Here is a 17,663-nt window from a genome sequence, read left to right as displayed (position 1 = left end):
AAGGATCTGTGAATGTTTGCGCATCAAAAAATGGCCTAGGGTTGGTTTATTTCTTACTGGCAGGGAGTTTTGCTACCTGGGGAAGCAGCTGCAAGCGGTGCAGTCCTTTCACCCATGTTGCGACACTCTTTTATCGTTCCATCTCTGTGGATTGTTTCTCTGTACACTGCTTAGAAACGCAAATAATTAAGTGGCGTGTTTGTGTGTGTGTGTGTGTATCTATCTGAAATAAATAAATGCCATTTAGATTAAGGCAGTAACATTACTGAAAGGAAAGGTTACAGTTCAACGGTAAAGAACACTCCTCACATGCAAATCCCTCACATCTCTAGGTAAGTCTGAAATAGACTTCTGCAAGAAATCCTGGACAGCCACTGCCTGTCAGTGTAGACCAGGGTTTCCCAAACTTGGCTCTCTAGCTGCTTTTGAACTACAACTCCCATCATTCTAGCAGGACCGGTGGTCAGGGGTGATGGGAACTGTAGTCCAAAAACTGCTGTAGGCCCAAGTTTGGGAAACCCTGGAATACTGCCCTAGATGGACCCAATGGTCTGCCTTGGGGTCCATTCAGACATAGGGATAATTGTGTCACTTTTCCTGATTTTAATGCTAGTGCTTCTGTTCCATTTTCTAGCGTTCCTTTCACACTGCGGTACCTGTTGCATTATGGAACTGTGGCCTTTTGTCCAAGAAATAAGCATTTCACAATGAATTTCATTCACATCAGTGGTCATGGTGTGATACAACAATGGAAGCCACTGGACAACATCACTGCTACTCCCCCACCCCACCCCCATTTCTGCCCATGCCTGCTTCTGTTCCCCCATGAAAACAGCAGGGAACATTTATATGGCAGAATACCCCCCACCAAATTTCATCACTTTAATAACTGACATTTTCTGGGTTAAGGGGGCTGCAAACTGATTTTTCTTTTTCTGGAACCTAATAACACAGAAATGAGTACCGAAGGTGTGCTATGTACAGTTAGTTTTCTGCATGCAGATTTTACGTTGTGAGAAAGCTCAGATATAGCAGTTAGGGAAACGGAATGGAATAAACTACTGTGTGAATGTAGCCTTGGGTTAAGGCAGTTTTCCGGGCTTCTAACATCACAGGGCTGTCAGCCCATCTGAACAAGCCACCAGCTTGTTTTGGAATTACCGTCCATAGCCAGTTCCACCAGACTGACAGAACAGAATTAATCCACATGCTGCCCGAAGTCTAAATGCTGGGGGGGAAATACGCCGTTGCATAACAAATCCACCCTGGATCTGAACGGCTGAGCTGCAGCTTTCCTCTTTTTGTTCTAAGGAGAAGGGGGCGGGGAGGCAGAACAGAAGCATCGCCTGAATGCCATTCCATAAACCAACCTTAGTGAAACTTCACCTGCCGGGTTCCAGCGTGAAAGCAACTATTTCAAGGCAAGAGCTACGTTACACCCCCTCTCCTCTCTCCAGTGAGGCCTTAATGTGCATTAGGAGGAGACTGGGGGGCGGGGAGGACAACCATACGTCAACAGACACAAAAAGGCCATTCTCATTGTTCTGCCAACCTCCGGCAAGAGACAGAACCCAGAGCGGAGATGTGCCAGTCGCTTCACCCTCATTGGTATGGTACAAGCATTGCAGGACGGACTGTGGGACCTATAATTGGCTGGCTCTTCTTCATTCTCCTATTGAGAACAATTCCTTCACCCCCTTGACAAGCGATCTGCATTAGCAAATCATGTTACATCTATAGCAACGTACACTTAAGGCTAACTAAGATTGCTCTAAGATTGCAGCCTTTCCCCACAGGTGGAGAGGGTCTTTCAGGGTTACCTAGAACCCCTTTAATGCCTTTTCAGTGCTGGCACAACTCCCTAATCCCCATGGAGGGGAAAGGACTTCGCCCTGGAGATCTTGAACCTTAAGAGGTGAGGTACAAAGGATTACAAATAAATATCAAAGTCTGCTTTCAAATCACAGTTCCCGAAGCCTTAGCCTTAACCACAGTTTGTTCGGCCCAATGCAAGCGCAATGCTAAACAGTCCCAGCCACCATGGCCAATTCTCAGGAACGGTAGGAATTATAACCCTACAGCTTCTGAGGGGCCAGCAACTCCCCACCCATGCCGCACTGTAATGAATCCTAAGGCCGTACAACTGAAAATATTCTTGCCCTGATTTGTATCATGATTAATACCTAGTCTTTCCCCCAGACTGGGACTCAAGGCAGTGTACACTAATTAAAACATCACCGATAAAACACAGAAAGCTAAAAACCTATAAAAGATTGTTGCAATTAAACTCTAAAAGAATAAAACTGTCACTACTGAAGCCCTTTCCCTTAAAAAGGAATACCGCAGCCTTCACCTGCTGGCGGAAGCACAACAAGGAGGGAGCCAGTCTAGCTTCTCTAGGAAGGGACTTCCAAAGTCTGGGTGCAACCACCAAAAAGGCCCTCTCCCACATCCCCACCAAGAGTGCCTGAAAGGGTAGCAGGACTGAGGGAAGGGCCTCCCCTAAAGATCTCAGAGCCTGGGCAGGTTTGTAAGGGAGAATACAGCCCTGCAGATAGCCAGGACCTAAGCTTTTCCCAGTCTCCATTTCCTTTCCCTTTCTCTGTGGTGTACCTAGCATCTGGTTCTAGGTTAGGGGTCACTAAGGATGGCAGAGAAATTAAAGTGTGTGGGGTTGTTGTGGTTGTTTTGCATTTTAATGAGAAACTAGCAAATTCACACTTCTCAATCCCATACACAAGCCGAAACACTTTCACCTTCATCCTCAAAATTCGCATTTTTGTTCTACCAACCAATGTGTAAACAAACGCATATGTTAGGGGGAAAGTCTGCAAAAAAGGGGCTATACATTAGAGAAAGTAACATACAAACATATGTTATGACTGCTCATTCTTTGCAAAGTGCTGCAGACATGGAAGATGGTGCTTTTCATCCATGCTAAAATGAGCTCCCCCAGCCCGCCCCCAATGAGTCACTACTAAACTTCTTCTGAAATAGCTTGAATTGTTTTAAATTACTCTTATTTGCATCATGTCTTTAGTAATCCACCCTGGCGATCTTAAACATTAAGAGGCAAGGTACAAAAGATTACAAATAAATATCAAAATCTGCTTTCAAATCACAGTTCCCAAAGCCTTAGCCCTAACCACAGTTTGTTCGGCCCAATGCAAGTGCAATGCTAAACAGTTATGCATAAACAACAAGATTCCAGTCACATGAGAGACGGAAAGGATGAAAAATACAGGTGAGCAACCTGTTCCTAGTCTTTCGATCACAATCTGCAGATCAAGAACACTGTGTCTGACTGCACTGGGTCACTGAGTTCTAAATACATAATAAAGAATAGATTTCTTAGTCTTTTGAGTTGCCATAAGACTCTTTGTTGTTTTTGCTAGAACGGACTAGCACAGCTACCCCTCTAGACATAAACAGATGGGCTGAAACCTAGGACACAGTCAGATGGAGATAAACCTGACCGAGACCCTCTTAAGAATATTAGGGGTAGGCAGACAGGGAAAAACGAACATAATATTTTAGCTGCAGCTCATTCATTTTTGGCTTTGTTTTCTTGTTATAAAAAAGCGTGCCTAGACATTCCATTGTTGCACCCATAACCTAGGTTCAAGGTGCCATTTAGCTCCTAGCTTTCATATCTCAGTTTTTACACCGCGTGGGACTTACACTTATTGGATAAGGAAGGCATATTGGCAGGTAAAACAGCACAAATCTCATCTGAAAATTACAGTGTTTCGGGTAGCAGAACTAAGTAACTATTTAATTATCCATCATCCATGGGGGTTTTGTAAATCAAATTTATTTAGCCAAAACTAAACTAAACACAATACAAAACACAAAACACTTACAGCGATAGGTCCAGTGCACTATACAGGATCCATCACAACCTCCTCAAAGATTAACAAATTCTAAGGATCATGTCACATACATGAAAGTTGCCAAATATCCATGACTGGCATTGTTGGGTGCTGGCCTGGTGCATATGTAATAAAGTTCTACCAGGTGGCGTAAAATTATTGTGGTTTCTCTCTTCCCTGCACAAACCAGGTTTTACGTGTACTGGTAATTTGCTCTGCTATTGCTGAACTCCAAATCCTTTTCAACCACGCAAGCAAGTTTAGGGAATCCAAAAATTCCCGCTGTTGAGGGACAGTTTGTCTAGTCGCAGTTAACAAATGTGAAATCCAGTCCTTAGACTTGATAACTTTATGTCCCTTAAACAAAGAAAATTCAATATTATCACTTGTAATGTTAATCAGTTCCTTACGTACACCAGACAAGTGCTTTCAGTGCTGCATATCCTCCTGAACCCAGGGCTAATCGTGAAGGTCAACTGAGCCAATTGTACAGGTATTAGGGTTGTCATACTAAATAAAAAAAAGGTCAACAACTCTGCTTCCCCAAAACTTTTGTCTGAATTTTCACTTTTTGAAATATGGCAACCCTAACAGGTATCCTATATAATTGGTATATGATTTTTACTGCAATCTCTTCAATTTTAATAAAAACTGTCTTCACATGGTTGCTTGACCACAATTGTCTCAATTCTGTCTTTAATCACATAACCCAGATCTTTCTCCCATGTTTTTCACATGAGAAAGCGGTCCCATTTGGATGTTTTCATAAAAAGATAAAACAATCCCTTTTCCCACTCAAGACGTTGCAAGAATGCTGGATGCAGGATAGAGGTGTCACAGGCTGGGGTCACAGGGGCCAAAACCCATTATGATTTCAGCTGCAGGGTCCCAGTCTCCAGTGTACTTTCAGCATGAAAGGAGATGAGTCAACCACAGAGGATTGGCTCCTGAGGTTACTCTGGAGAAGGCGCGCGGGAAGAACAATGAGGAGCTCTGTGCTCCAAAGCTAAGCATTTGCAAACAAGGTGCTTCATTTTCAAGGAAATTGTGTTCCAAGTCCTATTGTGTACAACAGAAGTTCAAGGAAAACACAACTTAAGTCACTCCAAAAGAAGAGACTGGAGCACTCCAAATCCAATTGCCCATGTACATGCACAGAAAACAGATCTAGCCAAAAGACGACACATAGAAATCTGCATAGATTGTTGCACTGCATCCCGAATTATTATTCTTGCACAGCCTTAGAATCAAAGAATCATAGAATTGAAGAGCTAGAAAGGACCCTGAGCATCATCTAGTCCAGCTTCCATACGGGGATCTAACCAGCAACCTTGGCGTTATTGGCACCATGCCTAAACAAGTTGAGCTATCCTGTTGTATAATCACAGACGGGTGTGTGGCTGTGACTATCATGGAGGGACTCTGTACAGTGGTACCTCAGGTTACATACGCTTCAGGTTACATACGCTTCAGGTTACAGACTCCGCTAAACCAGAAATAGTGCTTCAGGTTAAGAACTTTGCTTCAGGATGAGAACAGAAATCGGGCTCCGGTGGCGCAGCAGCAGGAGGAGGCCTCATTAGCTAAAGTGGTGTTTCAGGTTAAGAACAGTTTCAGGTTAAGTACGGACCTCCGGAACGAATTAAGTACTTAACCCAAGGTACCACTGTACTTCTTAATTTGCCACTACTCCACTACGATGCAGGATCAGGAATGGGGGTGTGCTTGATTCCTTTGGAAGGGAAGTACAGTCGTACCTCGGAAGTCGAACAGAATCCGTTCCGAAAGTCCGTTCGACTTCCAAAACATCTGGAAATGAAAATATGGCTTCTGATTGGCTGCAAGAGGCTCCTGCAGCCAATCAGAAGCCGCGGAAGCCCTGTTGGGCATTCAGGTTCCAAAGAACGTTCGCAAACCAGAACAATCACTTCCAGGTTTGCAGCGTACGACTTTTGACTTGCAAGGTGTTCAGGAACCAAGGTACAACTGTAATGCGGCAGGTAGGGAGAATAAAAGTCTGGGACTTTCAGAGAAAAAAGGATTTCTTCCTTATCCTGCCATTTTGATCAAGATATCTTTATTTCATCACCAGCTCCCTGGTGGGACAACAGAAACACATTCAACTTGCAAACTGCCTTGAGAACAACAGATGGAGATGAAATGTTTAGCTATTTTGGGAGTCAGATGCACAGAGATAAAGATGGGAAGGGAACTGAACTGAACTTCTGCCTGCTTTTTGTAGGATCCAGCTGCCCGTCCCAACCGCTGCCAACTTACTGGGTGGCCGTGAGCCAGACTTCACCTCTCAAGCCTCAGTTTCCTGATCTGCATACTGTAATTAAAATAATAATTCACTCCTGCAGGGCTGGAGCAGTAATGAGATGGTGAAATAGGGTTATAAGGAACTAATTCTGTGTAATAACTAATTTTTTAATAGCTGTAAGGGAGGGGCATTATCTAAACTAAGCAAAAGTTAATGCTTATAGAGCTTTCCCCCTTAATCAAGCCGTTTTTATGAGATGCCAAACAGATCCTGCTATGAAGAAAATTGAATACTAGGAGGTTAAGGTCTGATTGTTCTTGGAAAAGGCCCATGGCTGACAAGCCAGCAAATTGGGTTAAAATTAACTATGGTTCATGGCAAACACAGAAATCCATTTTCACTACGCTAACGAAGCTGGCTTCACAAACCACTTTAAATGTTGTTGCTGTTGTTGTTGTTTTTAAAAAAGCAAAACAGGCCCAAGCTATTTTCCTCCCTCACTCAGTCTAAACCCACAAATAATCTAATCACACAGGATTGTTGTATCCAATGCCAGTCATTCTCAAAGTAGACCCCTTGATTAATGGACACGACAAAGTTAGGTTCATTAATTTCAACCTGTCTGCTTCAAGAATTTAGCTGAAAGCAAGCCTTACTCTGCAAAGGCTAGAGCAGCTCACAATAACTGAAGCACAAAATATAGGTTTAAACAAACAAATTCACATCCACATTTGAACCACATTTAATGCACATTTACACACACACCCAAGAATTTTGGGAACTGTAGTTTACCCTTAACAGAGCTTCAATTGCCGGCACTCTCGATAAACTACAGCTTGCCCGCCATCTTCCTCTAAAACCCCAGGCCTAGAAGATTCCTGGGCCATGTGCTCAGTCCAGATAATTTAAAGGTGGAATCCAAATCGTCTGCCAAAAGCTCCCTACATCTCGACTGTGGGGTCACTGCAGTCTGCGGGAGAATGTCTCTCTCAAGTTCCAAAGATCTCAGGAGGCAACACACCACTTGGGAGTGATTTGGGAGCAGAGCTTTTAAAATTTTATCTGTTGTCTTTTCTGTGTTATTTGTTAGCTGTTTTTATTATATTTTGGACACTGCGCTGAGACACGTGTGGAAGGTGAATAAATACTGCTACTAAAAATAGCAAGACCAAGACAGGAAGTTAAGCTATGGAACTCCCTCCCACAGTGACGGCCATGAATTTGGATGGCTTTAAAGGTGGCTCAGTCAAATTCATGGAAGACAAGGTTGCGTGTCAAGGACCCCCAAGACACCCCTGAATAAAAACACGTTCACACATCATTTTTGTTTTGGTTTTTGGCATAATTTTGGCCACAACTTTATTGAATTACAATAAGTGAGTGATTGCTCAGGCACTGGTTAGCGACTATCTGGTCCCACTTGGAGGTAGGAACAGAACTGACAACCACACCCGTGCGGAAGTCTGTAAGGGTAAGCAATTTTGGGGAGAGAATAAAGATGGGTGCCAGGCTCACACCTCTCCCCAAATGCTCCCTGGGGCTCTTGCATGGCCCTAGCCCTTTGTCAGGGATACGGACAAAAGCATGGGGAGCCCCTGGATTCCTTTAATGGAATACCCTTGCAGCAGCAGCATTGGAGGGGCAGGCACAGCCAACCACATCCCCTCCACAAACCAAAAAATTAACCAATGCCTAAACACAACCATAGGGACGTGGGTGGTGCTGTGGGTTAAACCACAGAGCCTAGGACTTGCTGATCAGAAGGTCGGCGGTTCGAATCCTCATGATGTGGTAAGCTCCCGTTGCGCAGTCCCTGCTCCTGCCAACCTAGCAGTTCGAAAGCACGTCAAAGTGCAAGTAGATAAATAGGTACCACTCCGGCGGGAAGGTAAACGGCGTTTCCGTGCGCTGCTCTGGTTCGCCAGAAGCGGCTTAGTCATGCTGGCCACATGACCCAGAAGCTGTACGCCGGCTCCCTTGGCCAGTAAAACAAGATGAGTGCTGCAACCCCAGAGTTGGCCACGGCTGGACCTAATGGTCGGAGTCCCTTTACCTTTACCTTTACCCACAACCTTACAAGTTGTGACGATTTGCTACGCAGTAGGCAAAACCCAAATGGCACCAGCCAATCAGCCAAATGGTAAAATTCCTACCAGGCCCCTGCTCCAAAGCAGATGACCCCTTGACAGGCATAGCAAACAAACCCTAAATAAAGGGAGGGTGGGCAGGTAATCTGATGTGTGCAGCAAAAAGAGGAAGCTCAACACAGGGACCTATATAGCACCCCCATCAATCAAATAAAATCGCAACAGTCAATTTTCCCCAGCAACACTGGAGGTGCCCATTCAAATCCATGGCCATCCAAACTAACCCGCCCAGCAACAGGGGATGTCATGGTTGCTCCCACCGCAACACGTGTTCTCCATGAAGGAGAAAGTGCTCTAACAACAGCTACTAGCCAGGATGGTTGGAGGCAGGAACGACTCTGAATACTAACTGCTGGAAGCCACAAGAGGATAGAGTGCTCTTGTGCTCGGATCCTGATTTGCAAGTTTCCCATAGGCATCTGATTAGCCACTGTGAGAACAGGATGCTAGACTAGATGGGTCACTGGCCTCATCCAGCCGGCTCTTCTTATTTTCTTAGTCCAAATTGAAATGCCACATTCCCAGAGTGGTTTAGCCATCAATCCCTCTTGCCAGGGAACTCTGGGAACTGTAGATCTACAAGGGGAATAAGGGCCTCCTAACAACCGCTCAAAAGAACGAAGATCATGGCCACTGGTCCCATCACCTCCTGCCAAATAGAAGGGGAAGAAATGGAGGCAGTGAGAGATTTTACTTTCTTGGGCTCCATGATCACTGCAGATGGTGACAGCAGCCACGAAATTAAAAGACGCCTGCTCCTTGGGAGAAAAGCAATGACAAACCTAGACAGAATCTTAAAAAGCAGTGACATCACCTTGCCAACAAAGGTCCGTATAGTTAAAGCCATGGTTTTCCCAGTAGTGATGTATGGAAGTGAAAGCTGGACCATAAAGAAGGCTGATCGCCGAATAATTGATGCTTTTGAATTACGGTGCTGGAGGAGACTCTTGAGAGTCCCATGGACTGCAAGAAGATCAAACCTATCCATTATTAAGGAAATCAGCCCTGAGTGTTCACTGGAAGGACAGATCCTGAAGCTGAGGCTCCAATACTATGGCCACCTCATGAGAAGAGAAGACTCCCTGGAAAAGACCCTGATGTTGGAAAAGATGGAGGGTCCAAGGAGAAGGGGACGACAGAGGATGAGATGGTTGAATAGTGTTCTCGAAGCTACCAGAATGAGTTTGACCAAACTGGGGGAGGCAGTGGAAGACAGGAGTGCCTGGCGTTCTCTGGTCCATGGGGTCACGAAGAGTCGGACACGACTAAACGACTAAACAAACAACCGCTCGGCACCCATAACAAACGACAGTTCTCAAGGTCCTTTTGAGAAAACCATGACAGTTTACCATAAAGTGCTATGATGCTGCTTTAAATGAATAGTGCAGGTGGGCCCCAAAACATAACCATGATGAGCGAGGATAAGCAAGAATCCTGTTTGATCTTGGAAAGCTATTAGCATTTCGTGCAAACTCCCTTCATCCAAACAGCCCCAGGGGCACAGAGGAAAACACTTGGATATCCAGACAGCTGATGCAACACAACACATTGTTGACACAAGGTTACAATGACATATTCAGCCTGGCCATGAAATTTAGATAACCAGAACACTTCTGGGAATAACTGGGGGTTTAAAAAAAATAAATACCCATCAATGTCGATATAAGGAGAAATCGTAATGCAGGGGACTGTAATGAGCTTTTGTTTTTCTTTGGGTTTTAAAAGGCTGCCATTGTGTCTGCTTTTATTTGTGGGGTGGGAGGTAAATAAAAGCCATGTGACACGTAATAACTGTGAGAAGTTATCTGCCTGAAAGTAAATCCTTGGACAGATAAGCTTTCAATTTCTGCTAGCAGAACAGGGGGTGTAGGTCTGAGCAGAGAACAAAGAAATAAAGAGGGCACAGGCAGGGGCCTGGTGATCCACCACTCTAAATACAGGAGGCTATGGGAAGGGTTGTGGCTCAGCAGTGGAACATCTGCTTCCTGGTTCGATCCCCATCATCTCTATTGGAGAACCTTGTCCAAAATCCTGGACAAGTGCTGCCAGTCAGTGAAGGCAGTGCCGAAGTAGGTGGATCCACCTCAGTGGATCCATTGGATCTATTTTGGGAGGGGCTACAGCTCAGTGGTAGAGCATCTGCTTTGCCTGCAGAAGGTCCCAGATTCAATCCCCAGCATCTCCAGCTAGGACTGGGAATGTGCCCTCTCTGAAACCTTGGAAAGTCATGGCCTGACAGTGCAGACCAGGCACAAGGAATCTTCGGCTCTCCCAACGTTTCTGAACTACAACTCCCATCATCCCTACGCATCAGCCATGCTTGATGGAGCTGATGGGAGCTGCAGTCCAGCAACATCTGGAGGTAAGAGGCAATGGGACCCCTGACCATTAGGTCCAGTCGTGACCGACTCTGGGGTTGCGGCGCTCATCTCACTTTATTGGCCGAGGGAGCCGGTGTACAGCTTCCGGGTCATGACTAAGCCGCTTCTGGCGAACCACAGCAGCGCACAGAAACGCCATTTACCTTCCCACCGGAGCAATACCTATTTATCTACTTGCACTTTGACGTGCTTTCAAACTGCTAGGTTGGCAGAAGCAGGGACCAAGTAACGGGAGCTCACCCCATGGTGGGGATTCGAACCGCCAACCTTCTGATTGGCAACTCCTAGGCTCTGTGGTTTAACCCACAGCACCACCAGCGTCCCGTACATCTGGAGGAGATGGAGGCAAATTCATGGGGTGCTAGATGGACTAAGGCAGCTTCTTCCCATGTTCCTAGTTATCCAGCCACCCTACTTCTTGATTTTGCTGCCTACCTGGGACTGCAAAAATGGTAGGTGGTGTTGTGAAGCCTCTAACAAGCTGGATCCCCAAGGCTCTTGGACGATGCTGATCTTGCAGGGGGGAAAAGTGTTCCAAGAGTGCCAGTCTTGGACAATCGGTGGAGGGGTCTCATGCCTGCTCCCCCACTGACTGTCACCCCTAACCGACCTTGTCTTTGTAGCCTGATGAGGGTCTGTAGTAGGTGGTCAAATACACCATGGTTAAGGAAGTGTGCTAGATTCACACAGAATGCCAAGTCATAGTTATAGCAAGCCAAGGTTTGCAAGCCAACAGCAACAAACTATGGATTTAAGCTACGCTTTGTTGCCAATAAACAAACCACAGTTAAGCCACTGGGAAAGGTTCACACATAATGCTAAGCCATTGTTTAATAAACCACAGTTCAGTATACCGTGATGACAACCCTGGCTTACAATTCAAGATCCCATGGGAAGGCTTAACTGTGGTTTGTTTATTGGCAACAAAGCACAGCTTAAATCCATAGTTCGTTGCTGTTGGCTTGCAAACCTTAGTTTACGCAGAAGAAGAAAAATCAGAGCGCTTTAGAACAATCATCTATAAAACCACACAATTTTTTTAAAAAAAACAACATATAATATTTTAAAATCAGAAAACCATATACGTTATGATTTAAAATCAAACTGGGGTCTGTTCTATATTCCACCATCATCTGTGTCACAGTAGGTGGGAATATAGGAGAGGGCCTGTTCCACTGAAGTACCCCTGTGGAACTCCCTGCCCCAGGAGATTTCACTGAGCGGCATTTAAAACAACAAGTGAAAACTTCTCTGCTGCAGAGCATCTTTGGCTTGAATACCTTCTGAACCGCTATCCCCTCTGCTATTGGAAGTGAGTTGTTGCTGTCCTTTCAATCTGCCTACATTTCACTATTCTTCACAGGACTATTTTAAAAATAAAGTATGCAACAAAAACAGGAACCCCCAAAAGGAAGTGAAAGCAGAAGCAAAAACTGAAAACCATTCGATTGCCGTAAGCAAATGAAATAAGGTAGTATAAGAAATAGAAGAGAGGTAGCGCCTATATATTTTGAATCAGTTTTCAGAATTTCTCTGAAGGAAGTCCAGCAGGAGTTGAAATGTGTTGGATCAATAAACCTCTTTACGGTCTACTCTATAGTTCACAGTGGGGGTCACTTCTGCTTCAAGTTTCTGGTATATATATATATATATATATGCAGGTTTTGGTGTCCTCGGGTGTCTTCCCGTGTAAAAGTTGGGGTGTCTAGGCGACGTTTCGACGAGGTCTCACTCGTCATCTTCAGGCTGGTGCTTTCGGCTTCTTGTTACTGGTAACAAGAAGCCGAAAGCACCAGCCTGAAGATGACGAGTGAGACCTCGTCGAAACGTCGCCTAGACACCCCAACTTTTACACGGGAAGACACCCGAGGACACCAAAACCTGCATTCCTGTACCCGTGAAAATCTACGAAAGCAAATATATATATATATATATATATGATCTGTGAAACTAGGTGGAAAGAAGGAATATAAATGCAAACCAGTCCAACATGTGGATGCACGCCATCAACAAAAGGCCAAATTTTTTTTAATGGGAAGAGCCAAATAAGCACAATTTGGATAAAGTCTGGGAATGCCTTTAAGGAAGCATAACTGTGCTCTGAATGCTCCTTTTCTGTATCGCCTAAAAATAGTGGTTGCCATTTCTGAAAACGGATCTGGCAGCCTGTTAGAAATGCAAGTAACTCTTTGATTTCAGCACGGATAAGAACAGTCTTTCCACAAGGATGTTCTAACTCTGCTCCTTTCTAACACTTCTTACAAGTCCAGCACCCTCCCTCCCAAAACGAAACATGAGTCCTCTAGTTCACTGGGCCAATACAGGGCCGGAGAGAACATTATTTTCTGACGGAGGGCCAACTTCCCTTCTCAACAATCTTCCAGCGGCCACATCCCAATGGTGGTGAGTGGGGCAGGAACCAAAAGTGGACGTAGCAAAAAATTGTAAATTTTACCTTTTACAGTACTGTACTTTCTACACACACACCCATTCCCCTCTGCCCTTCCAGCAGGCAAGCAAGAGGCATGATCAGAGTTCAAGGACAAAGTCCAGCCAGGCAAGAAGCCTCAAGGAAGGCACAAAGCAAGGAAAGTGATGGCTGTGGCTGTGGCCGGATGTGGAGGGTCCAGGGGGCCAGATGGAGAGGTTGGGAGGACCATATTGGGGCCCAAGGACTGGAGGCTGCCCATCTATGCTCTGGCCTGGCTGTTTTTAACAGGCCATACAGAATAGGGTGAGGCGCCAGCCAGCAAACCATGGCTCCACCAATTGAGGTATTGCGGTTAGAGAATCAGGCACAGACTTGAGAGATCAAGGATCAAAATCCCACTCAGCTGCGAAACTCACTGGGTGACCTTGGAAGCTGCTGCTCACTGTCTTTCAGCCTGATCTACCATGCAGGGTTGTTGTGTGAGTAAAATGGAGGCAGGGGGTGAAGAAGTCTGCACAGCACTTTGGAGGAAAGGGAGATCCAAGTGTCGTAATAAATATACGGGCTTTTTAACCTCATTCCCCAGAACAGCAAGACAGGCCTTCGGAACTCAACTGCTCTGTACCATTTCCCTGTGTCTTGTTCATGAGATAGACAGACAGACAGAGAGAATATCATAGAACTGTAGAGTTCGAAGGGTCCCAAGGGTCATCTAGTCCAACCCCCTGCAAGGCAGGAATCCCATGCTGTGTTAATGATGCAGAAGAGGAGGTTAAGGAGTCCCTTGGCTGCATCTCAGCTTGGGTGGAGGTGTCCAAGGCACAGAACCGTGTGTTTTTAGTGGACTGGCCATAGGTCAGAGGCAGATCATCTGCTCTGCTTGTAGAAGGTCCCAGGATCAGGACTGGGAGGAAGGCCTGTCTGAAGTCCCAGAGAGCTGCTGCCAATCAGTGTAGACAATAATGGGGTAGATGGACCAACTGTCTGACACGGTGTTAGGCAGCTTCCCATGTGGAAAAGGCCCTAGCTCAGTGGTAGGACACCTGCCTTGCATGCAGAAGCTTCCAGGTTCAATCCTCGCCATCCCCAGTTATGTTCTCAAGCTGCAAACCCTGAACAGCTGCTGCTTGTCGGTGCTGAGCTAGGTGGATCCACAGTCAGACATGAAATAAGGCGGCTTCCTATGTTCTTTTGTGCATGTTTTGGAGCAGGGGCGGGGGGGGGGGGTTGTACCTTGGGATCAGAGGTTACGATGGAGGCCAGATGAAAAATCTCTATCAGCGTTTCCCAAACCTGGGTCTCCAGCTGTTTTTGGACTACAATTCACATCATCCCTGATGACTCGTCCTGCTAGTTAGGGATGATGGGAGTTGTAGTCCAACAATAGCTGGAGACTACAGTGGTACCTCGGGTTAAGTACTTAATTCGTTCTGGAGGTCCGTTCTTAACCTGAAACTGTTCTTAACCTGAAGCACCACTTTAGCTAATGGGGCCTCCTGCTGCTGCTGCGCCGCCATCACGCGATTTCTGTTCTCACCCTGAAGCAAAGTTATTAACCCGAGGTACTATTTCTGGGTTAGTGGAGTCTGTAACCTGAAGCGTCTGTAACCTGAGGTACCACTGTGTTTGGTACCCAGAAACCTATCACTACTCTCCGGCCTAAAGTGATCAAACACGCAACCTGCACCTGTTTATTATCAGGTATGCAACTTGATGCATTTGAGAGATTTCATGTTCAGAGGAATGTGGTATTATCCTTTTACACACCTTCCCCTGTGGTAAATCATTCAAAGAGAGTCTGGTTGGTTTGTTTTTTATTTAAACTCTTTTACCCTGTTCTTCAGTTGGGGGAGGGAGGTTTCCAGAAGAGCCTACCAATGTCATTGATAAAATGGTCCCCACCCTCAGGGCTTACAACCAAAAACACAACACAAAAGGAAAAGGGATTTGGAGGGAAGAGGAGAAAGGGAAACTCAAAACCAAAAAAAAAAAGACTTGTTTTCTCCGAAAGGACTCAGTATGAGATGCCTGCTGCCATCCCATGTTTGCAAACAGGCAAAACAATATGTTTGAACAATCAAAATCCATGAATTGCTACCCCAGGGCTTTTTTCTCCTGAAGTAACTTCCCCCCTGCTCACCTGCATAAGCAACAGCAAGGTGTGTCAGACCCACTCCTGAGACAACTGTCTTCAGTTAAGTCACAGATGCGTTTCTCTTGTTTCCCAGGGGGGATGTGCCAATTAAGCTGCACCAGAATTTAAGATGAGAATTACGGTAAATCTCTAGTTTGGATGGATCTCAGAAAGTGTAGCCTGTGACAAAAAGGTGAAAGGCACTGTAAACAGCTGCTCGCCTATGGCGATGCAGAACTGCCATCAGGTGACCATGAAAGGAGCTCTTGCAAAAGTTGTATATCTTTCTTTCCTTCCTTCCAACGACCATAAACAAACAAAAAGGGCTATGTCACAATCTTGGACTAGTTAACTAATTTGCAAAGCTAACCTGAGTTGCACCAATTCCTTGCCATTTTTTCCAGAGCAAAAAACAACAGTGGCAACCTGAATCCCAGTCTGACGCTTTTAAACTTTTCGGAGGGAGAAGGTTGCAAGATGAGGAAAAAAAATTAAAAAATAAAAATGACAGTGTGGTCCAAGGTTGCCCAGAACTGGCCTCCTGCCCGAGCAGCGGCTGAGAAGCTGCGGCAGCGCTCCGTTCCCCGCACTGCATTGTTTGCATCCGACACGGAACGATTCCAAAGAAGAAATATTTACATTTCGATTCCCACCAGTTACGCGCGTGATACAACAACAACCACCAACCACCCTTGCAACTGGACCCGCGACTCACCTGAGTGACAAACCTCCCGCAGCCACAAAAAAAAAGCAAAGAGAGAGATCGCCTAAGAGCCAGGAAGCCCAGAGCCCCTGATTCATTTGGAGAGGGGGATGCGGAGTATGATGGTGGGGAGAGGAAGAGGCAGGGCGAACAGAAGGGCGCCCACTACCCAATTTAAAACCGCGCGTGGCTCAAAGGCGGCGGGGAACGAAGGAACGTTGGACTGAGAACTGCGTGCATTCCAACCAGACAGCGCCGCGCAAAGATGGGGGCATAGCAAAATCTCCTTTTGCAAAGAGGGGGTGGAGTGGAGGATGTGGCAAAGAAAACGCAAGGACCTGGAAGCAGAGCGCGCGCCCCCTCCCCGCTCCAAATTCCGCGCGATGCTGGCTGGCTGGCTTGCCAAATCGGGGGGAGCCTTGCGAGAGAAAGCGATGGAGGGGTGCCAGAAGGTGGCCCCAAAGGTGCCCGCTCACCTGTCCGTACACCTTCATGGACTCCTGCTGCTGGGCGGCGGCGCTCCGCTTGCTCCGCAGCATCTCGCCCGGCGGCGGCTGCCTGACTGTGCCATCGGGACTGCTCGCCCGCAGCACCTCGAAGCCCCGGTCCTGGGCTCGGGATGTAAAGGCGGCGTGCAGCCGCAAGGTCTTGCCGGCGGACTCGGCCGGCCGGAGGCTGCAAGCGGAGAGCAGGAGGAGGAGGAGGGCGAGACGCGGCGGCTGCATCGCCAGCCGGGCGGCCGTTTCCCGGAGCGGAGAGCGCGGCTCCCCGGCGCGGCTTCTCCCTGTCGCCATGTTCGCTGCTTCCGCGCTCCGCCGGCTTGGCGAGCTGCAAAGTGGGGCGCCGCCGCCAGGACAGAATGTGCAATAGGATTGCAAAGCCGGGAAACCCGGTGGCGACGGGGAGGGGGGGTGGCGAGGGAGCAACAGCAGCGAGCAGATTCAGGCCAGCTGTAGGCAGCTCGGCTCCGGCGCGCGCCACGGGCCCGGGGCTGCACGCGCTGCTTCCCGGGGCATTGCAACCCTTCCTTGCCTTTTGCGCGGTGCGGGGCAAAGCAGCTAGCGAGCGAGCGCGTAGCGAAATTATTCGCTCGGGTGTTGTTGTTGTTGTTTGTATTTGCAGCCTCTGGCTTGCACCAGCCGGCCACGGTGTGCGGGTGCAAGTCACGTGTCATCCCCCCACCCCCACAAAACGCACACACACGCACGCACGCTTTTCTCCGTAATCTTCTTTGCCTGCTCCTGGCTTTGACCTCCCAGAAGTACAGCAGCAGGACCTTAAAAGCGAAAGGGCTTTCGCGAATTAAAAAAAAAAAGTCAATAACATCGCCTTTATTTGTTTCGCCCCGCGCAGAAATGTTTTCTTTGCAAGCGCAAAAAGAAGAACGTGAAGCCTCGGAAAGGTTCCTCCGGGTTCCCTGCGGTGTGTTTTGGTGCGTGCACGTGTGCGTTTCAAAGCACATTTAGAGCTTTGCAGAAGAACCCATGGTCTCATGTGACAACCGCTTTTCTGAAGCTAAGCGGGGGTATGAATGAAGGCAGCGGCCTGATCCAGCCGGCTCTTCTTCCTTTACTTTCTTATGTTGTAAAACGAAAGAGGGTAAGCTCAGCATACTAAATATGTTGGAGCTGGAAAATGCATCCGTTTTGTTCTAGCGTTATGTTTATTTATTCAATATCTATTTATTTACTTACTGCATTTATATCCCACCTTTTCAGTAAGGAACTCATAG

At 46.8% G+C, this 17,663-nt stretch overlaps 1 protein-coding gene across 1 annotated transcript in view; it reads right to left on the bottom strand.

Annotated features, from left to right (window-relative positions):
* Positions 1-16,800, bottom strand: part of SORL1 (sortilin related receptor 1) — a 115,668-nt gene extending 98,868 nt beyond the window's left edge. The window contains exon 1 of the mRNA XM_083713920.1: positions 16,408-16,800. Coding sequence (XP_083570046.1) covers positions 16,408-16,725 — 318 coding nt within the window. The 5' untranslated portion in view covers positions 16,726-16,800. The remainder of the gene's footprint in view (positions 1-16,407) is intronic.
* Between the last annotated feature and the right edge of the window lie 863 nt (positions 16,801-17,663).

The sequence above is a fragment of the Podarcis gaigeae genome, assembly GCF_964106915.1.
Source record: "Podarcis gaigeae genome assembly, chromosome: 15".
Taxonomy (NCBI): Eukaryota; Metazoa; Chordata; class Lepidosauria; order Squamata; family Lacertidae; genus Podarcis; species Podarcis gaigeae.
This window is presented reverse-complemented; position numbering and strand designations above follow the sequence as displayed.